Consider the following 22,457-nt stretch of genomic DNA (forward strand, 5'->3'; position numbering starts at 1 on the left):
GCTGTCATGTGTAATTTGCTGGTGCGTCGCAACCTCTTAACCGCGTTGCTATTTGGAGATGCAAAGTGATCTAATTATTGCACTCATACACACACATAGTAGAAGACAATATGTATATAATGAAAATGATCTGCCTGTCACACCACAAATATAACACCTTTGCGTCAATGTCTTTGCATGAAGCATTGGTCAAACCGCTGCATGCTATGGTGTGTATTAAGGGGACAGGATATAAGCAGTCCATTATTGTTTCTTTATTGTTGTTATTGTTAATTTGAATGGATTATATCTACAGTACAAAAGCTGTTGCCTTAACCCTCACACTAGGGAAAGCTGCCCTCCAGTGGCCCTACAATGAATTAATAAATAGATATAAATTGGTATGAGCAACATACAAAAGATAATTTGGGAACCATAATTATTATAGTTGTGATAAAAATTCAAGTTTAAAAATATACAGTATAATTTATTGTACTCATGAATCATCAACTAGCTCACTTCTAAGAACCTGTCACACACGTTCAAGTCCTACTATGGACAAAAAATAAAAACCTTGAGCAATTCAAGACACTGTCCACACCGCCCAGTCTAAGTGGTGCAGCTCTCCTTGCATGCGTACGTGTGTATGATTAAGTTCTCTGCGTGTGCTTTGTGAAACAGAGAATATATACAGCAGAGTATAAATTCAGTTTCCCCTGAAGAATTATGTCATAAATTAAATGTCCCTACTGTCTGTACTTGTACTTCCAAGCAACAAGGTAACCATGGTCACTACGTGATGGGGTAACAACGCCAGCGATGAGGTCGCTGCAATATTACGTGTTTTCAATTCATGACTATATTCCGTCAACAGCATATAATAATAATAATAATAATAATAATTATTATTATTATTATTATTATTATTATTATTATTATTATTATTATTATTATTATTATTATTAGTATACCAACATTACACTAGTGTGATAAAGAGACTCGCAGATTGCATCCTGAAGGAGATATTTATGGGTAAGTGCTAGTGTAAATTCATTTTGCAAATGAATTAATGAATACAATGTATTTCAATCAGTCATCAAAGGAAGAAAATATACCACACACAGGTCCGTCATAAAAAAGAAAAAGAAAACACATAGAATAGGCATAGGCAGAACAGAAGCAATATTAGAATATTGCTAGTTTTCAGTGGGAATTGCACGTGTACATAAAAACATCTCTAACGCCCTCTGCTGGTGTGTGTTTAAAACTGTTCATTTAGTCTTGATTTCTACATAAATAGGCACTCACATCAGGTAGCATTTTAAAGAGCATTTCGATTATTTCTTGCGCCTTAATTTTGATCAAATTACACAATCAAGAGAGGCACGTTCTAGAATTACACCAGGAGTAGTTTTATTTTGAAATACTTAGCCATACCTGCTTTGTTTTGAAGGCAGTATCTGAACTTCTTTCCCTATCCTTGCCTTGTAACGTCGAGCTTGATGACGCCTTCCTCAGACAGTCAGACTCAGAGAAGCCGAGCGAGGAGGAGGTCTATACGGAAAGGTGCTCGTCCGAAATGAAGCTTCGCTGAAAAGTTCTCCAAAGTGTCCCCACCGAGGCCACTTCGCCCGAGGAATTGATATTTGAGGGGCGGGGGGAAAAACGGTAAGTCTCTTCAAGTTTTTTTTCACTTTTTTTTGTGGTTGCACTGTTCAGTATCACCAATAAAAGAGCACCACCACTCCCCCTATTTCATCGAGATGGGGGTGAACTTGTGAAACAGGCTCAATTAACATTAAAACAGCTCTTAATTTTTCCCCCTTAGATATACCAACCTAACAAGCAATATACAACCAAACATTATTTATATAATTAACATGAGTGGTAACTTCTGATAAGTTTCCATCAATTTAGCTTTAAATGTTTTTATGATTTCTAATGTAAAGTAAGATGATTTAAAAAAAAAAACGAAAAAAATCTTGTGCATCGTGTTTACAATGTGCAACTTTCCTGCAGACAGTTAGAGTATCTGGTGATGTTCAGCTTCCAGGGTGCCAATTCAACATCAGTTTAGCTCACTGTTGGATTTTAATGTGATTTTTATTCATTTAAAGTAACTATTCTTCTTTATATGTATAATGAGCACATCAAATAGGCAAGCAGTTTGTGACATTTGTTGAATTAAAAAAATAATTTGAAGGTGTTCATGGGGTGGTGATGTTGTCTATGTATTCAACACATTATAACTTATGTAAACATACCTTGAGGCAGCAAAATAGTTGGATCAGGACCGTTTTGAGCATGGTTATGCTACTTTATCCTAGTGTGTGTTGTGGCTATGCTATTTAGCGTATACATTTTTAAGAAGAATTCTGTCTGGTATGACTTGCATAGCAGCTCGTTGAGGCAGCAGACTAGTTGGGTTTGAAATGAACTGAGTTTGCCCATTGCTGGTGGAGAAAGCAAGGCCCTCGTTGCTACCATAATTAAGACAAAATTAGTTGATATGAACGACAAAATGACACATGACCCACATGCTGGATTCGTTTATGAAGCCCAGCCCTTGAGTTAAGACTCGTCTTATCTAATTTGATCCAATTAAGCATTTCCAAGCACAAGTTTCTATTTTTGGAACTCCTGTTTTCAGACTTATTGAGTTGTTTACAAGTTTTTGCTTTAATGACGTTATAATCCTAATTTCATTTGAAATTATTGCCATCCTGTGAGCACAATTAGAGGCAGTTTTGTGGCGTTGCTATGGCTAGTTTTTCCATCACTAAGTAGGTAGAGAGTTTCTCCCCAATGTGACAGGAAGTGCTTCCTGGTGGGCTCTCGCCAGGCTCTTCCTGAGGGGTCTCTTCAATCCCTTTTATGGTTCCGTCCCGAAGAGGCGGGAGCATTTCAGCGATCTGGCGAGTCGTGACAGCCGCCGCCACAGCGAGGACGGGAAGCTTCTGTGCTCGCTCCTGATTATTTGCGGTTTTTCTTGGCTCCCTTTCCCACCAACCCACCCCCACATGCGTGGAAAAAACTCAATGCCGTGAGATCAATGTGTCTCGGAGCTCCCACCATGTGAGCGGGACACAAAGAGGGGTTTGTGGAGGGAAAAAAAAATGCAGCTTCGAAAGTGTCTGTCCAACAATGTGACAACATCATCACAACAAGGAGGCATGACCTAAAGTCCACTGAAGCTGGAGTGTCAACAAAGGCCATGTGACATCCACAAGTTCACTGACAACTTCAAACCCTGAGCTCACTTGGCTTATGTTGTGTTTTTCCTCACCAGAGAAATTAAATTTTCCAAAGTGAAGGCGTTAGTTGTCCTTAAAAATGACACATAAGCCCTAAATCGGCTGATCTGATGTTTTAATAATGCCATGGATGCCATCAACAACATTACAGTAGTTTGTTTGACGTATTTGAAATGCAATGGCTTAGTGATTCTTTACAGTGACACAAAATCTTGAAAGTATTTGATGAATTTGTGATTAATGTGTTGCATTTGAGCCCAAATGAGATTGAAGAGGGCAGAACTACCATGGGGATGTCCTAGACTAACTCGTTTTTCAACGTTATCATTATAAATAATTGGCTTACATGTGATTTAACACATGAGATTTGGCATGAAAAATTCTGTGCAAGCTTTCATTTTCCTCACAAGAAATAAATAAGAAAAACAACTCAGCAGTGGCCTACTATGTCTAAATGATTTCAAAGGGGACCTCAGAATGATCCGTGTGGGATGCTTTAGCATGTTATTAAGCTTTATACTAGACTGGCCAATTGTATGACACATCTGTGCCACAGCTGGACTTGCTCATTAGTGTGTGTGGATATGTGTGTGTTCCGAAGCCAGACAACTCCACACTAGGTCATATCAGCCCCCCGTCACCCCCATCCATCCATCCATACATATCCTCCATCTGGTAGGAATTACAACACAAACATACTATTTTGACCTGCTTCAGCAGATTGTTTAGTCAAAATGTGCTTTTGTGCGACTTAGCTTGGTCGTGAACATCCTTAACAATACGTGTCATTTAGAAAACCTAAATCCGTGTCGATTGTAAACAGAGTGCAGACACTAGTTTAAAGCCGATGAATGATGTGTAACTCAACTATTGCAGTCATTACATGTGAATGAGATGTTTACACTTGGTATTTTATTTCGAACAATCCTAACAGAAAGCAAAACACAATAACTTGGTCCATCACTACACGATAAAGTGGGAAAGTTTAGTACATTCAAGTGATGACATTTAAGACTGAGTCGGGGAGTTTTATTTTGTCGGACGGCTGGATGGTGTAAAAGGCAGAGGAGGAGAGGGTCAAGCAAGTCAGCAGGGATATCAGTACCAGGCACTAACCTGCTCAGGAATGTGCTTAGGGCGGCTTGCTGTGTGCTAGTAACCCTCGTTAGACCCTTTTAAAGCAATATTTTTCTCAGTATGATTGCCAGAATGGCATAATAAGATCACAACCTGCCAAATGTCAACACAAGCTATTTATTATTAAGTTAAATGAGCTGAAATGGGGTAGTCAGTGTATGTGAGCATTTAGCACGGTGGTGGAATCAAGTAGATATTTACAAAATATTCTTGAAAAAAAATAATTTCACCCATATTTAACAGAATGCCAGAATCATAAAGGTTTATAGCAAATAAATACACAAACATAAAATATTAGACTCAAGTGAAGTCACATCATTTACTAAATAACATGTTATTTTTAACACACTGTTATCTGCGCCCCCCAAAATTGTGTTTAGCACAAATTTGAAGCCTCCTTTCCATTCATATGAGTTCTCTCCTGGAGTCAGCCCATTGAGAGGGAAAATATTTAGGATTTTAGTGGGATAAGCTTTATTTTTCTCTTTGTGTGTATGCTGGGGTGGAGGGTGAGCAGCTGACCAAATAGAGCTTGCACCCCGCTGTGGAAATACCTGCAGAGAAAGAAAATTCGTCTCGGGGAAATTTTATGTTGAGCGTCGAGAAGCTGACGTTTTTGTAACAGGCTTCTTGTGTCGTGTTGTTTGTGTTGTGTTGTGTTGTGCTAACGACCTAGGAAATGAGGTAAAGCCTACACTGAAAACCCCCCCACCCCACCCGAAAAGTGAACAAGGAGAGCCACTGTCCTCAAATTAGTTGTGGAAAAACCTTCATCGATAAGCGTCCAGTGAACTAGCCATCACGGAGACATGTCCCACGTGGACATGCTGGAGCGACACGGTGGAAAATAGCGCCATTATTCCTCCAGCGATTACAAGGGGCGCGCCATTGTGCTCTGGAGCAGTTGGAGCTGACCAATCACATGGAGTGCGTGGTCACATGATCAGCACCAAGCAACCTCCCAGTGGACGATAGATGGATGGTTCCAAGTTTGACTTTGGCAGACATGTATGTGCTCCATTGCGCAAGTTTTTTTTATTTTTTTATTTTTTATTTTTTGCCAAACAGCTTTCATCCAAATATGACAACGTGATAATAGATCTTGACTGAGAAGAAAGGTTTGTATATTGGCGAGGAACAGATTTGAGCCTTTTTGTGAGTCACAAATGACTTTCTTCAAGCTACTGACTGGTCAAATAGCTTTTGGCTGGTAGTTATGGAGCATGACCTTTTTTTTTTCTCTTTTTTTTTGTATCCTGGCAAAATCCAGATTGATAATTGTGAGGGAGTTATCAATCTGGGTCTGCTCCACTGTGATTTGTTCAGGAAAGGCGGGACATTCTGTACAATACTTTGAACTGATTGGACGATCCCGCATCTTGTGCACGTTTGTTTTGACGAATCACGGCCACGGATAAAAATGCCGTCTTCGGTCTCGTCTTAGGAAAAAACAAAAAAAACACACACACAAACATGTTTACCAGTTAAAAATGCACGAAGCGCCTCTCGCTGTTCAACATTCAACAAGGAAACGGTGATTAATGCTGCAAGAACAGAATTAATTGCAGCGTCCATTCGTCTGTTAGGTTTGTTTGTTTTTCCCCACCATCGACACTTCTTGATTTCGTCGCACCCTAAACAATGCATGATTGGTCCAACCTCAAAGAGGTCGGTTGCGAATGTATCAGTGGGAGCAGTACAAGATGGATTCTCGTAGTATTTGTGAACAAATACCTCGAGAATTCAGCTTGCTGGCACGGTTAAGTTTCTAGTATAATGTGGCTAACTCCGCCCCCTACTGTGTGCTGTAGGAATGGTTCAACTACTTTTCCACAAGTGAAGTTCTTTTTCCCTGCCAGGTGATTGGGGGAGAAGATGATGTCTGACGCCAGCGAGATGTTGGCGGCCGCCTTGGAGCAAATGGACGGGATCATCGCAGGTAGGAATTGGAGGGGGGGTGTTGCACATCTGGAAAGCATTGCAATGCATGCTGGGAATGTGCCCCCCACTCCTCCGTTACCCCAACCCTTGATTCCACTCCTACTTACTATGTAATGTGAGCTCCTCTCAATGTGATCTTTGGAATAATGTTCCTGCTGCTGATACTGGATGGCTTCCTTCTTGCAAAAAAAAAAAAAAGTTTCCATTGTTCCGCGGTGTGACGCATGCTAATGATTATTCAAGCTTTAGCACTTATGAGCGTAGCTTCACTTTTTTTTCCGCTGACCTTTCCAGTAGGAAAGAGGATCATATGAAGAAAAAAAAAAAAAAGCTTCCCCTCCACCACAACTGTCCCTGTAGAATGCACACTCATGGATGTTTTTATATGGAAAGAAAAATGAAAAGAAAAGCAGTAGGGCTCAGAGTTAAATGTACATTTGGAGGTAACCTCGGGTGACTTTCTTCAAGTTTCTGAATTTTTTTTGCATGTCCAGTTTGCCAATTGGTGACTCTTTGTTCTGACAGGCTCCAAGGCCATAGACTACTCCAACGGGCTGTTTGACTGCCAGTCGCCCACGTCACCGTTCTTGGGCGGCCTGCGCGTGCTGCACCTGCTGGAGGACCTGCGGGCGGCTCTGGAGCTCATGGACAACGAAGAGCGGGACAACCTACGCTGCCAGATTCCCGACTCCACCGCAGAGGGTCTGGCCGAATGGCTGCAGGGACGAATGGTAAAATGGCTTCAGCTTATCTGGACGCTATCCAGAGCGTGACACAAACGTCCAAACTTGTCGGCGGAGATGTTAAGCAGGCTCGAGAAGGCCCGCGCCTCCTTCCTCGTTAAATGTTGTGCTGAGTGACTGATGGGGCTTCCAGACAGGGAAAGAAATAGTTTCCATCGATCAAACTCATGCTGTTTTTCTTCTTGTGGATATGGTTGGTTATGGAAGCTCAGAGATGGGGGACTCAAGTTACATGATTTAAGTCACAAATCTATACTATTGGTCTGTCTTCATTGGCTGGTAGTTTTATTATTATTTATTTGTTTTATCAAGCTTAAAGGGGAAATCAACCTCCCCAAAAATTCTTGACAATATGTTCTATGAAGCCCCTAAATACGGTGTTCCGGTTTTGTTAGTGGAATATGAGTTAAGCAGCAAAATTCAGCTGTTTCTATCAATATCAGAAGGCGGCTATTTTTCCACTTGCTGTCGAGGTAACAACCAGTCACAATTCAGCTTCAGAAAACAGGTGAGCTGCGATTGGTCGTTACCTGGGCAACTGTGATGTCATCTTCAGTCGACGGCAAGTGGCAAAATGGCCGCCCCCTGAGATGGATCGAAACGGCTGGATTTTGTTGCATAACTCATATGCCACAAGTGTAATATTAATCAGAATGTCATGTTTAAACTAGTGAGGTCACATATAATACATTATTGCCAAGAAATGTTTCAGGTTGACTTTCCATTTAAGTGTTAAAAATGGCTCATGCTCTTTGACAATGTAATGTCAATAATGGTTGAACAAACATGACAATTTTGAAGGTACAGTACAAGGATTGCGCCCGATGCCGTTGATACTGTATGTCACTTAATTCCATTCCTGCTGGTAGATTATTCAAAGAGAAATGGCATTTTAATCACAAAAAGAAATTAACAAAGTCTTCAATTGTTGCAGACGAATGGCCACAGTTCGGAGGCTGTGTACCAAGAGCGTCTGACCCGACTCGAGAGTGACAAAGAGTGTCTGATCCTTCAGGTTAGTCAACAAAAATGTCTCCTCTCTCTGTGGTTGATCTGTTAAAGATAAAGTGCCATTTTGAAATGGCTGGAAAAAGCTTCAAAGTGATGTCAAAATGTGTCCCTGAGCATCATGTTTTGATGGTCTGTAGGTCAGTGTTCTAACAGACCAGGTGGAGGTGCAAGGGGAGAAGATCCGGGACCTGGATAAGTGCCTGGAGCGTCACCGGGAGAATCTGTGCGCCACAGAGGAGCTGCTGCAAAAGGTATGAACGAGACGGCACATCAACTCCAGTCCAGCGTAACGTTTGCGCGTCATCCACAGGAGCTGCTTACCCGCTCGGCACTGGAGACGCAGAAGCTGGAGCTGATGACGGAGGTGTCGGCTCTCAAGCTCAAGCTGAGCACAGTGGAGAGGGATCACAGAGATAATGAGGTACGGCACAGTGCAAAGGAGAAGTAGCTTACGTCTAACTTTAGCCAGCAAACTAGCGCAGCCTGAATGAACTGCGCCTTCTGCTGCATTCATCAAAAGTTTGAAATTCATCCAGTTTCACGTCTCAGTCTGTGCAAAGCATCTTGGTTTTAGCCGCTGCGTGCACTCTTGTATCCTCCTGGCTGGCCTCCCCGGTCATTGTTTTGAGTGTCGTCGAGGTCCATCGCATTCAAGTCTGGATCACATGACAAGAAAGAACCCCAGGCCGCCCCGTGTGCTGCTCCGGCAGCTGTTTCCTGCCCAAACATCCAAGCATCAACCCCCTCCACCACGGCCACCCACCTTCGCCCAAAGTCCACGTCGGGGAAAAATCTCACTCTTCTTCTTCCTCTGCAGGACTTACACCAGGAAGTGAGCCAGTTGCGTTTGCGTGTGGCAGACATTGAGAGTGAGCGTCTACAGTGTGACAGGAAAGCCAAAGCCTGCAAAGTGAGCCTTTTTTTATTGACTTCCTAAATTTTTCATTCAATTCAATTCCAATGCATTCACACACCAGCAATCAACTGGAGCACATCAAAGTGTTTTTATCTTCATCTATTCTCCGCTCTTAACGTCTTTCCTGCTACTAACGTCGTGTCAAGCCTGCAAAGCGGACGGCGGCAGCTGAGGTGAAGGTTTGAGCTCCTCCTCTTCTTCTTCCTCCTCTTTTTGTGGCCTTCTAAACCCGCTGCTTCCTCCTCACCGCTTTCCCTGACTTTTCTCCACTCGGAATGTAAGTGCTTCCACCTGTTCCACCATTCACCTCCACACCCTAACGCCGCAGTCATATTACCATTGAATGGGAGCTCCGTCAGCACACTTGGTGTGACTTTGATTTGCTGGCGTGCAGGAAGAGCTGCAGCTGCTGCATCAGGAGTTGGAGGCACGAGAGGCGGAACTTAGGAGGTTGAAGGACGAGAGCAGACCGAGGGCGACGGAGGTGGGAGAGAGAGGTGAGGTGATCTCATTTTTGCATCACATGCATCAACTCACAAGAAAACACCAGAGGGAAAAATGGAAGGAATGTAATAAATAACAGGAACACACAAGTTTTTAATGTGACCAGGGATCTGCAACCTTTCCTGTCAAAAGAGCCGTTCTAGGCCAAATAAATGAGCAAAAATGTATGTGGGGCCGCAAAATATTTTTTTCTGATTGTGATGGAAGAAACTGTGTGTTAGTGTATGTTATGGATGGATGAAGATGTAATTAGAGCTGCACCACAACACAGAAATATGAGAGCAGTATCCCTACACGTACACATTTGTACAATTCTTAGGATTTTGTATTTGTATTTGTATTTATTTTTTGGTAGTTTCCAGACTCTGTTTTTTGTGTGTGTACATTTTTAGACTTTTCTGCCTTTCTGTCAAATTTCTGTCATTTTTTTGCAATTTTATGTTATGGACATATAATGATAATTTTCTGCCTCTCCTTTTTTGACATTTTATAGCTTTTTTTGTTTTCATTTATTTATTTATTTTTTGCATTTTTTTCCTTCATGAATTTATGACATTATTGGCAATTTGTGGAAATTTTATGCTTACTTTTTTATTTTTTTATTTTCTCCCTTCTTTTTTTTTTTTAAATAAATTGTCTGACTTTTTCTGGGCAATTTTGTGGACATTATATGCTAATTTTCTGATTTTCCTCTTTCTTTTTTGACAGTTTTAGTTAATTTTTCAAACTTTTTCATCTACCTTTCATCTTTCTTTTTCTGACAACTTAGGACATTTTTTTGGGAATAATTATTCATTTTTTTATGTAAGTCATTAATTCATTTAAATAATATTTAATCTCAAAAATTAAAATAAATATTAAAATTTTTAAATATTAATTTCTCTGAACTTTATTGAGAGATCCACTGGGAGCCACAGGAGTGGAACAAAAGAGCAACATGTGGCCCCAGAACCACAGGTTGCAGACCCCTTAATTAGACAATAGTTAGAAAATGTATTTTATAGTTAAACTAACTTTAAAAAAATAAATGAAAAAATTTTTTTTTTCCAGAAAAGTAAAAAACAAACACTGGAAGCAAAAAAGTGAAATAAATAAATACATAAAAATAAACGTATAACGATGTTTAGTTTAAAAAAAAAAAAGTAGAATGGAAACAATTAAGTACAAGAATCACCTGCAGAAAATTTTATGATGTAACTAAAAGGTGTGTTTTGTAAAAGAATGGATAGAAAAAAAGGAAAGGTTTAAAAGGTACAAAACCAAGACTTTTTTTTTTTTTTATGTAACAAAAGGGTTTTTAAAAGAAGGCAAATGAAAGCACAGTTGAGGAAAAACTTTAAAACTAAACTTAAGCTTAATTAAAAATAACTGACTTTAAAAGTAAAAGTGATTTTAATAAAAGCGAAGACAGGAAATTAAAAAAACAACATAGTTTCAACTGATAACTTCTCAGCCAAGTCTATTATCTCTCAACAAGATCAAAAATTAATAACATCAATAATAATCTAACTCTAACAGATAAGAGTAAACGGAAGAGGAAGGATGGATAAAGAGCAACAAACAGTGAATATTACACAGATTCCTTCTATTTAGTCTCAGTCACGCCAATTACATGCTGGTGAATCCACCAAAGTTCAATCTGAGGCTACTAGACTTCCTCTTTACTTGTTTATTCTCAGTCCACTTGGTTGCCTTCTGTACAACCTTTTGCCGTTGTTATCCTCCCCAAGGTGTTTTAACGCCAGTAGGAATATTTTGCTGTGATTAGATTGGCCGCTTCGCTTTCCATTCTACTGAATACTTAAACAAACGTGAAATAGTAACCGTGCGTGTCTCACTGTGTGTTTGCACTCAACACTCATGTGCATTTCTTATTCCCACCAGATGCCAAAATGTCAGAGATGAAGACGCTGTTGGACTCGCTAATGTCGGCCAATGATGAAAAGGTGTGCTAAAAAAATTTAAAAAATTATGCAATGATGAAGTTGCTCATGTATTTATTTTTGTCGCCAGGAGCGAAGGATCAAAGAGTTGGAGAGCACGCCAGTTATGAAGAAAATCAAAGGTGGATAGTTTACGTCTTTAAACACAATTATTGAGTCACGACTAATCAGCAGTTGCTTATCGCTGGTGTCAGGCCAAAACCTCGTACCTCCAAAATGGTCACTTTTGAGGAGACCCCAAAAACTAAACTCGAATGTGCCAAATTATCACTTGTGGGTTTCAGCTTGATGCCAGCCTAAAACAAAATAAACATCCCAAAAACATCCCACCGAAACGCTTAGTAATCTTGAAAATAAGTTTTCCCACCAGATGGACATGGAAAAAAAAAAGAATAAAAATAATATTGTATGATAATATTGTACATTACAATAACATACTAGACTTACATAACTAAATATAATGCAAACATTTAAACACTTTTTGTCACATTGTCACATTTTTTCCTTCAATGCAAGCGCCATGGTTTCTGCCCTTGGCCACATGGGGGCAGTATAATACAATACAGATGGATATGCAAGGAGACAGTCACAGTTTCTCAGTGAGACATCGTATCATCCATCCATCCATTTTCTTGACCGCTTATTCCTGACAAGGGTCGCGGGGGCTGCTGGCGCCTATCTCAGCTGGCTCTGGGCAGAAGGCGGGGGACACCCTGGACTGGTTGCCAACCAATCGCAGGGCACACAGAGACGAACAACCATCCACACTCACACGCACACCTAGGGACATTTCGGAGCGCCCAATTAACCTGCCATGCATGTCTTTGGAATGTGGGAGGAGACCGAAGTACCCGGAGAAGACCCACGCGGGCACGGGGAGAACATGCAAACTCCACCCAGGAAGGTTCGAGCCTGGACTCGAACCGGAGACCTCAGAACTGGGAAGCGGACGTGCTAACCACTCGACTACCGTGCCGCCACATAGTATCATATGTAATTCTTTTTTATGTTTAGATTGAACAAAATCTTAAAAATGGAAAATGTTGCCCTTAAAAAGAGGAAAAATGGACAATAAATTTCCCACAGATGCACTTAAAATGAATGAGTTTCCCAAACGAATGCAAGGAACATGTCCCAATACTTTTGTCTGACATCCCCTCACAGAGAGGCCGAAGGAAGACGACTACGCCGACATCGCAGACGATCGGCCACTTCCTGTCGCCGCCGAGGTCAGGCTGGCGATGGAGGGCGAGACGGGAAGGATCTCCGCGGAGGTAAACACAACCCGACCGTCGCACACACACTTCCTCTCCACGTCAATTACGCATCCAAATCTCCTTGTTATGAATTGTGCCGTTTACGGGAAAATATGTCGGGATTTTTAAGCCTGTTTTTCTTCCTCATCCTCACCGCAGTCGAGTCCCAGCATTGCTGTGCTGGATGAGATGAAGGAACTGGACCGAGAGCGACAGCTACAGGACGCCGAGAGGTATTACATTTTTCCTCATAAAATGAAATATTGAAAATACAGTTTACTCTCATTAAAATTAAACTTATGCTAAATATGCATGTTTTATTCATTCTCATTATTTTTTTTGTTGTTCCTCATAATATATTTAATTTTAAGAGGAAAAAAGTCGACTATATTATGAGATACAATTAAAATAATGATACACTAATACAATATATACAAATAATAATAGCCTACCATGGACTACAAACATCATATTAAATAGAACAAAAAGGAGCGAATATTAATATTACTTAATTCTAAGCAGGGAAAAAAGCTTTCAGTATTGTACATTCATTTAAAAAAGAGAATCTTAAATGTTTTAAAAGTTGATGTTTAGTACAACATAATTGAAAAATTTGTATGTATTATTCTCAATAACAAACCACATATTATTGTCACTGTGTAATAAAAATATTAAACAATGAATTATAAAATGACTGTAGTAAATAATCTTTCAAGCTTTTTTCCCTTTTAAAAATAAACTTTATTTACCGATACTAATATTCATTGTTTTTTATTTCAGATATTATTTTCCTTCAAAATTTAAACAGTTTATTATTACCCATTACTTAACAAATAATGTTATTATAAAATATTTATATTAGTGTTAGAATATTTATTATTATCTGATTTATTTGTTTTATTTTTATGTTGAATTATACATCAATTCAAAGAACATTAAAGATCCCCTGTTATGAGCTTTGCAGCAATTACACCAATCATCCTCTGAATGCCCTAATATTGTATCAAAAGAAATGTTCACGAAATTGTACCTTGTAGAGTTGCAGTCTCCACTAGGAAGGTCTACCGTTAGCCTAGCATAAAACGGGCGGATTTTGGTGGGCGTGGGCAAGGCTCGCCAGACTTCTGTGTGTTTTTGACTATAAAATGAGTTGGGCGTGGCAAGTCTCGTCTTTTCCGTGTGCTCCTGTTTACAAACAGAGTCGTCACATCTGCACCTGAAGTAATATTGGCTCATTAGTTTCAATAGTTGGTATCGATCCCGGGATAAGTGAAAGATGTTCTGCTAATCCCCGTTTGTATTGTCCCAAATTCCTGAAGCAGTCGTCAGTTAAGTTCTACGGGGAAAATGAACACATCCCCGGAACCGGCTCGACCTCGGCTTTCCAACGGTGTCTGTGCCGGCCCTCCACGACCCTCCGGACCGGAGATACGGGGCCGCGAAATCGTGGACCATGCTGTCCTCCTGCTGCTGCTGCTGCTGTTTGTTTGCTCAGGCGGAGGGGGGAGGGGTTGAAAATTGTGAGGGTGGAGTTCTCACTGAGCTAGTGACATGTAAAACCGAAAAAGGTGGGGTTAGTGACATGTAAAACCACCTGGGAAACGTGGGTCGTTTATTTCACAACTTTGGGGACTTAGTCAGGCTATGGTAAGGCATACTTGTGTCTAAAAACCCCCAAAAGTGAACATTTCATATGAGAGGACCTTTAACATACTTCATGATAAATATGTCAACCAGTCCAGGGTGTCCCACGCCTACTGCCCAGAGCCAGCTGAGATAGGCGCCAGCAGCCCCCGCGACCCTTGTGAGGAATAAGCGGTCAAGAAAATGGATGGATGGATGATAAATATGTATCTGGCATAAATGTTTTTTTTGTTTGTTTTTTTTTATTCTATTTCTGGAAATTTCCCTTGATGGATCACTGTAATGTGTCTAATATTTAGACATATGTGATTATTTATATATTTATGTATGTGATTTCAGATCTGTAGTTGTGTCTCCAAGCAGTGCCAATGAGCAGGTGAGCTCATCTTGTCATTGTGACATCATCACTGCTTCCTTTGTTAAAAAAAATAAAAAATAATCCAAACCATCGTGAATCACGTCTTTACTTCCTTTGAAAGGCAAAAAGCAAGTGTCGATCTTTGGCCACTGAAAACACTTTTGGTGCCAAGCGGGTCCGCGCCTCCTTCGGTCGAGGATTCTTCAAACTGCGCGGAGGCAAACATGTCAGCAGCACTCCAAACCTCGGTCAGGCAAAACACACTCCAAAAAGAAATCGTCGTTTTTATGACATGATAGTTAGGCATCACGGTTTTGACGTTTCTCCTTCACGGAAATGCTAACATATTAAAGTATTCGTTGCAGCCGAGTCGGAGCGCCAAGTCCCGGAGCACCTGGACTTGGCCTGCTCCGCTCTGCCTTCGCCGGCTGAGAGCAAGAAGAAGTCCAATGGCTTGAGGAAGTTTTTGGGCAGGTAGGCCATGAGCCACCCCGGCACCATCCCGCCCACCATCTGTCTCCCAACGCTGTGGCTCAAATTTCCCTCAGGCTGAAGAGGAGCCACTCGGCGTCCCTGAACACAGACGATGAGGCCGAGTTCCGGCGCGGCGGCGTCCGTGCCACGGCGGGGCCTCGCCTGGGCCGGTCCGGGTCTCCGCCCGGCGCTCCCGACGTTCCCTTCTCGCGCTGGACCCGGGAGGAGGTGTGCGAGTGGCTCCACGAACAGGGCCTGGGCTTGTACGCCGCGCCGGGTCACAACTGGATCCGCTCGGGTCAGAGCCTGCTGCAGGCGTCCCAGCATGACCTGGAGAAGGTACAGCGGCTTGACTTAGACATCGTTAACCATCCATCCATCCTTTTTCTTAACCGCTTATTCCCCGCAAGGGTTGGGGGTGCTGGAGCTTATCCCAGCTGGCTTTGGGTAGTAGGCGGGGTAAACCCTGAACTGGTTGCCAGCCAATCGCAGGTCACACAGAGACAAACAACCACTCACAATCACAATCACACCTAGGGACAATTCGGAGCGCCCAATTAACCTGCATGTCTTTGGAATGTGGGAGGAGGGGGATGTTTTTGTTTTTGTTTTTTTTTAAATAAACTTTTATGCAAAATTAAAAGGAATCTGATTAGCTGATTAGTCGATTGAATAATTGATAGATTAGTCGATTGTAAAAATTAGTGTTGTTCCGATACCGCTTTTTGGCCCCCGATACCGATTCCAATACCCAGCTTTGCAGTATCGGCTGATACCGATACTATACCGATACTTAAGATGTTTTTTCCTAAACATGAAAAAGCTGTCCTGCCATTGGTTCAGAGCTTTCAAGGGCCAATAGGATATCTTAGATCGACATGCAGTGAACATGTCACATATAAGTGAATGTCGTGCACGAGCAAGACACAAGATGCTGCATCCAAAATCCTATATTAGCGTTGGAATTAATGGTATCGGCATGTCACTTGTGGGTACTCACCAATACCGATACCACATTTTTAATGCAGTATTGGCGCCTCTGCCAATACCAGTATCGGTATCGGAACAACACTAGTAAAAATATTTGATAGTGATTAAAAAGGGGATTGATGTTGTACTATGTTACTGGTTCAGTCATTGTTTTCCAAAGTAAAAACAGATGTTTGCAAATTTCTTGTTTTGATTAAACACAGAAGATAATCGTCTTTCATCAAGAAATTACTGTTGATATGTTGAAATCAGAGGATTTGGACCATTTTCAATTAAAAATGGTTCCAAATGATTACTCAATTATTCAAATACTTTGCATGTGTAGTATGACATGTTTGAAGTTGAACATATGATGATGCATAGCAGGACATTTTTTGCATAATACTTTTTTTCTCTCCCCAGGAGTTGGGCATGAAGCACCCCTTGCACAGGAAGAAGCTCCAACTGGCCCTCCAGGCTCTCAATTCGCATGACGACCTCCTCAAAGGCAAACTGGACCACAACTGGGTGACTCGTGAGTGGGCCTCCGTTTTGGGGACGTGGAGGATGTGAGTGTTATGGGATGTCAGCGTTATTTTGTGTGTGCGTGTTCCAGGATGGCTGGACGACGTGGGCCTGCCGCAGTACAAGACTCACTTTGACGAGGCCAGAGTGGACGCACGCATGTTGCACTACATGACTGTGGTCAGAAAAACACACACACACACACACTCCTTCTTTTTCACAACACACTTCATATTATACCATTTTAACGACAAGATGTCTAGGAAGGACATTTTTTCTGGTGACATATGACATGCAACGTAAGACTTACAGCTTCCACCATTTCTGGTCAGACACCATTTTGGCATTTTTTTTTTAAATAAAAGGTAGTATGACAGTTACGTGAAGACATGCTATTACTCGTTAAGTATTTTAACATATAGTATAACCGGTGACAATAAAATATGACTTATAATATGAAATAATTGGACTTTAAATATGGCATGATAAAAATGCACATTTTAATGACCATATATAGTAAGACATCATTTTAACATTTAGTGTGACATTTATAGTAAGGCTCATTCATAACAAACTGATTTATAGTAAGACTGTAATGACATGTATAGTGAGATATTTTAATATAGTTATATAAATATATATATTTTTAATATTCATATTCTGAGAAAAAAATCACAATTTTATGAGAAACAAACTTGCAGTTTTGTGACATTAAAAAGTGGCAAATTTGCAAGAGAAAAAAACACAAGTTTACAAGAAAAAAACTATTTGCATTACACAATTTTATGAAAAAAATCGTAGTTTTGTAACATTAAAAAGTGGCAAATTTGCAAGGAAAAAAAACACAATTTTCTGAGAATTTTTTTAAATATTTGTAACATTACAAAGTGGCAAATTTGCAAGAAGAAAAGCTCACGAATTTATGAGAATAAACTTGCAGATTTCTAACATTACAAAGTGGCAAATTCGTGAGAAAAAATCTCACAAATTTACAAGATAAAATTTGTATGTTCGCGACATTACAAAGTGGCAAATTTGCGGGAAAAAAAAAAAAAACTCACAAATTTACAAGAAAAAACGTATATAATTCCGACATTACAAAGTGGCAAATTTGCGATAAAAAAAAAAAGAAAAAAACTCACAATTTTACGATTAAAAAATGGTATATTTGTGACATCACAGGGTAGCAAATTTGCGAGAAAAAACCCTGTAAATTTTATGAGAAGTAAACTTGCAGATTTGCAAGAAAAAAACTCCAAAACTTGCAAGAAATACATGAAGCGTACCAATAATTTTGTGTGGGGTTTTTGAATAAGGCGATGTATTCTTGCTGTTTTAGGAGGATCTCCTGTCCCTGAAGGTGGGCAGCGTGCTGCACCACCTGAGCATCAAGCGAGCCGTGCAGGTCTTGCGCCTCAACTCCTTCCAAGCCGACTGCCTGCGCCGCCGGCCCACCGACGAGGTCGAACGACCGAACCATCGCCAAGTTCTCGCCCGCCGCCCTGTTGACGTCTCTTTTCGCCATCCTCAGAAGCAGACGCGAGCGTCCGACGTGATCCAGTGGAGCAACCACCGGGTGATGGAGTGGCTGCGCTCCGTCGACTTGGCCGAGTATGCGCCCAACCTCCGAGGCAGCGGCGTGCACGGGGGTCTCATGGTGAGGAGGTTGCCCGGCACGGGTCTTGGCTTTCAACTTTTGCCAATTGATGGCAACGTGCTTTTTCTTTTTTTCTTTTTTTTTGCCCTCCGGAAGGTTCTGGAGCCGCGCTTCACTGTGGACGCGTTGGCGCTGTTGCTCAACATCCCGCCGGGGAAAACGCTGCTACGGCGCCACCTGGCGACGCACTTCCACCTGCTGGTGGGAGCCGACGCGCAGCGGCAGAAGCAGGAGTGTCTGGAAAACCCGGACTACGTCGTGCTCACCGCCGCCGCCAGGGTCAAGGTGGGACACGACGACAGAACACAACACATTTGAAGGGCGTTTTTTGTTTGAAGACATTTTGAAAGTGTTTTAAATTAGGGGTGTCAGGCAGTTATAATTTTTAATCGCAAATTTTATATCTGTTCGAAATGTACAATAAAATATTTTTTTCTAAGATTTCATACTCTTTTTACCATAAGTAGAACAAAATAAATGGTAATAAATAGAAATATGACTGCACCTTTTAGTCATTGATACAGTAATTTCATAATTCTTAAAATTGAGTTAAAATGAAAAAGATGTACTGTGCTGTAAAAAAAACGAGTGTGATATTAATTTGTGTTGAGTTCATTTTTTCTGCCACTAGATGGCATAATTGCATTTGTAAGACATTTTCTGTTCATATTAAGTTCATATTAAGAGTTGTCTAAACTTTAACATCAAGTAACTTGTGAAACTCTGCACATTTTTAAAATGGTAAAATACAACTTGTCCCCAGTCTCCACAAATATATGCATTATTATTACATTTATTACTGAAAAATTTTGATGTGGACTTGATGTTCCCACAGTACAGGCTTTCCAAGTAAGGGGGGCACTCATTCATCGTGCATTAAAGAGACACTTGACTCACTGAAGAATTTTCAGCTGTGAAAAGTTAATATTTTGTCCAGAATGAATTTGATTGTCATTATTTTTCATGTACGATTAATACCTTAAAAAAGTTTTTTTTTTTTTTCTACTTGCTGTCGACTGATGATGACATCACCTGTGCTGAGGAAGTAGGTCACGGCCAATCATGGCTCACCTGTTTTCTGGGTTTGGTCAGTAAACTGAGCCATGATTGGTTCCTCAGCACAGGTGATGTCATCATCAGGCGACAGCAAGTAGAAAAAAAAAAAACTTTTTAAAGGTATTAATTGTACATGAAAAATAATGACGTTAACACATTAATTATCGACAAAATATTAATTATAATTATATTTTTACCACTGAAAATGGCTCAATGAGTCAAGTTATCCCTTTAAAGAAAATTAGTGGCGACAAAAGAACTTTAACTCAAAATGAACGCACTAATTTTGACACCCCTATTTTAAATACATATTTGTGTTTTGAAGGCATTGAAAGACATTTTACAACCATTTTAAAACTGTTTTAGACATGTTAAATGTTATTTACAAATGTTTTAGAGGCATTTTAAAGACTTTTTTTTTTTTTTTCATCTGACAGCCAAGACGTCTGTCGTTCGGCGGCTTGGGTACGCTCCGGAAGAAACGTCACGACGACGGCAGCGAGTACGTGTGCCCCATGGACGTGGGCGTGCGGACCCACCAGGATCCCAAGGACCACCTTGAGCAGCTCGAGCAGGTGCGGCTGTCACTTCCTTACCCCGGGTTTACACCGGATGCGGTTGCGGTGCGGTTGCGGTGCGGTCCGGCGACGCAAGCAATTAGATTCCATTCATTCGAATGGTGCAGTTTACACCGCTTGCGGGTGCGTTGCGTGTCGACTGCGGAAGGCCTGCGGCGTGCCGCAAGCCTTCCGCAAGGATAGCCTATTTTCTATTTTTGCCGGACGCCGCAGCGGTAGGCCTCCGGCAAATGGCAAGCTAGCACAAAACACATCGAGCGGGACAGGAAGACCGAGGCAGTTTCAAAATAAATTTCCGGTTACCTTTCAGAATAAAACACTCGCCAGCTCCTATTTCCCAAGTTTTTCAGCAAAACGTGACGTGGGCGTCGCCGGGCCATGTGCTCATTCACGGTTTAGACACCAGCGAACATGGACGAGGAGAGGTTTATATTGGAGGTGGAAAACCACAAAATAATATATGACACGGCACATCCTTTTTATAAGGACTGTAATGTATTGTGAGTTTGATGTTCGCGATTGCTTGTTGTGCCCGTCTCGCTTGCCGTACTGAGCGGCAGCCGGACGCGGAAGACAGAAATAAAGAGTGGACCCGCACTGACCCGACTCTCGTTATTAATATACTTTACAAGGACAACCAAAAAAAGGATGCTGCATGGAATCTCATAGCAGAAGAAGAAGAAAAGGTTAAATCAAAAGAATTCCACCTCTCTTTCTGCTTCTCTGTTGAGCACAGACTTTCTGTATGTTTGTCGTTGTGAAATGCCACATGATCGCGCGCGCGCGGTCCCGCGAGACACGTTGGGAAGTGGGCGGCGACGGAGCTGCCGGACCGCAGCTGTGCGGAGCCGGTGTGGATTGACAAAAAAATTGACCCGTACGGAGCACGCAGTCAAGACGCACCGCACCGCAACCGCACCGCAACCGCATCCGGTGAAAACCCGGGGTTACAGCGACTTCCGCTCGCCGACAATAACACGTTTGTCTCGGGACAGATGGACGACTCGGAGGGTGCCGTGAGGCAGATCGGAGCCTTTTCCGAGGAAATCAATCATCTGACGGTGAGGAACACGCTCACAAAGCAAATGGCTTCCTTTTACCTGATCTTATCTTAACTTCTACTCACTGTCTCCTTTCAGAGCATGTTGGAGGATGAGGAGGTTTTCGGGGAGATCACGGCAAGACCACGAGAAGGCGACCAGTCCGATTAAAACACCAAAAGACTCGACAAGTAACGCTACATTGTGTGTGTGTGTGTGTGTGGGGGGGATGCGTGTGGGTGTGTGGGTGTGTGTGTGGGGGGGGGGGGGGGGGGGCTGACTTTGCATGTTAGCTCAACAAAGAAATAAGTTGTTTTGGGAGAGAACTTTCTTGTGTGCTGCATACATTTCAATAATGATTTTTTTTTTTTAAACAATAAACAAAACAAAAAAAACTGTTTTTGTCTCATCTTTTCAATAAAACGCTGAGATGATTAACGATACTGACAGTTAATACTAAAATCATTTCACCGCAATTTTTTTTAATTACATATTGTAATTAGGTCACTCAAAGTTTTTTTTTGCATAGCATTTTTCTTCCAAAATATGCAACTCAGACCTAACACACACGTACATAAAAAAAAATAAAAAAAATAAAAAACTAACAGAAATGACCTAAGAAAACTGAGGCTCAGCACAGTGCATCCAGTCGATGAAAACATCTCCAGGTAAAAATGCTTTATATAAAAATCTGTTTAATAATATGCCTTGACAAAAAGCATTGGAGTATCGGCCGCCCTATTGTGGCCGTTTCACAATCAGAAAATAGAAGAATAGATAATTGCCAATAAATAAATGCATTCTTCAGGGAAAATGTTATACTGTGAGTGATATATTGTACAGTAGGTCTTTATCACTTTTTTTTGGTGGTGGGGGCGGAATATGTACCACTGGTGTCGGTATACTCTAGAGTCGAGTACTCGTATTGGTATCTGATGAAAAAAAAAAAAAAAGTGATGTCGAACATCCTTAATCATGATGAAATATTTTTTATAAGAATCTATGTGGAAATATGCCTTAATAATAGGTAATAACAGTTACTATTTTGATTAAAAGGTAATACTAATTCATTATAAACTAAAATATTGGCATTTTATCTGTAAATCAATGACATAATCCTATTAAGAATCTACTTAAAAAATTTATTACAAAATATATTAGAAACTAGAAATTCTATTCTTTAAAAAATTAAATGTTTTATCCATCCATCCATCCAGTTTCTGTATTTAGATTAAATATATTAGAAAATAGAATTTTTTTAAATGAACTAAAGCAAAGTTGTAATCAACAAAATAATCTAACAAGTAAGGTTAGTTATTAAAATAAAGTAAGGAGAGTAAAGTAATGTTATTACCGAAAGGTTTATTCTATTAAAATAAATTGTTAACGACAAGTAATATTAAATATTAAATAAACTCGTTTCAAAAGGGGCCTGAAGTGTATTTCTTCGAGGCACGTTTTGTATCGTAAAA

At 40.8% G+C, this 22,457-nt stretch overlaps 1 protein-coding gene across 5 annotated transcripts in view; it reads left to right on the forward strand.

Annotated features, from left to right (window-relative positions):
- LOC144004269 (liprin-beta-1-like) overlaps nucleotides 1-21,218 on the forward strand; it is a 54,368-nt gene extending 33,150 nt beyond the window's left edge. For 2 of the 5 annotated variants that reach the window (XM_077501364.1, XM_077501366.1), the window contains exons 4-28: nucleotides 1,498-1,647; nucleotides 6,230-6,309; nucleotides 6,837-7,042; nucleotides 7,989-8,069; nucleotides 8,203-8,316; nucleotides 8,376-8,486; nucleotides 8,883-8,975; nucleotides 9,128-9,160; nucleotides 9,376-9,478; nucleotides 11,370-11,431; nucleotides 11,499-11,550; nucleotides 12,593-12,702; nucleotides 12,844-12,917; nucleotides 14,668-14,704; nucleotides 14,808-14,934; nucleotides 15,052-15,160; nucleotides 15,235-15,499; nucleotides 16,553-16,664; nucleotides 16,746-16,834; nucleotides 17,994-18,116; nucleotides 18,186-18,311; nucleotides 18,408-18,596; nucleotides 19,805-19,942; nucleotides 20,941-21,006; nucleotides 21,085-21,218. In XM_077501364.1, coding sequence (XP_077357490.1) covers nucleotides 6,246-6,309; nucleotides 6,837-7,042; nucleotides 7,989-8,069; nucleotides 8,203-8,316; nucleotides 8,376-8,486; nucleotides 8,883-8,975; nucleotides 9,128-9,160; nucleotides 9,376-9,478; nucleotides 11,370-11,431; nucleotides 11,499-11,550; nucleotides 12,593-12,702; nucleotides 12,844-12,917; nucleotides 14,668-14,704; nucleotides 14,808-14,934; nucleotides 15,052-15,160; nucleotides 15,235-15,499; nucleotides 16,553-16,664; nucleotides 16,746-16,834; nucleotides 17,994-18,116; nucleotides 18,186-18,311; nucleotides 18,408-18,596; nucleotides 19,805-19,942; nucleotides 20,941-21,006; nucleotides 21,085-21,156 — 2,556 coding nt within the window. In that variant the 5' untranslated portion in view covers nucleotides 1,498-1,647; nucleotides 6,230-6,245 and the 3' untranslated portion in view covers nucleotides 21,157-21,218. The remainder of the gene's footprint in view (nucleotides 1-1,497; nucleotides 1,648-6,229; nucleotides 6,310-6,836; nucleotides 7,043-7,988; nucleotides 8,070-8,202; nucleotides 8,317-8,375; nucleotides 8,487-8,882; nucleotides 8,976-9,127; nucleotides 9,161-9,375; nucleotides 9,479-11,369; nucleotides 11,432-11,498; nucleotides 11,551-12,592; nucleotides 12,703-12,843; nucleotides 12,918-14,667; nucleotides 14,705-14,807; nucleotides 14,935-15,051; nucleotides 15,161-15,234; nucleotides 15,500-16,552; nucleotides 16,665-16,745; nucleotides 16,835-17,993; nucleotides 18,117-18,185; nucleotides 18,312-18,407; nucleotides 18,597-19,804; nucleotides 19,943-20,940; nucleotides 21,007-21,084) is intronic. The other 3 variants (XM_077501367.1, XM_077501368.1, XM_077501365.1) reach the window with 3 other exon arrangements.
- The last annotated feature ends 1,239 nt before the right edge of the window (nucleotides 21,219-22,457 follow it).

Source organism: Festucalex cinctus, chromosome 16 (genome assembly GCF_051991245.1).
Source record: "Festucalex cinctus isolate MCC-2025b chromosome 16, RoL_Fcin_1.0, whole genome shotgun sequence".
Lineage (NCBI taxonomy): Eukaryota > Metazoa > Chordata > Actinopteri > Syngnathiformes > Syngnathidae > Festucalex > Festucalex cinctus.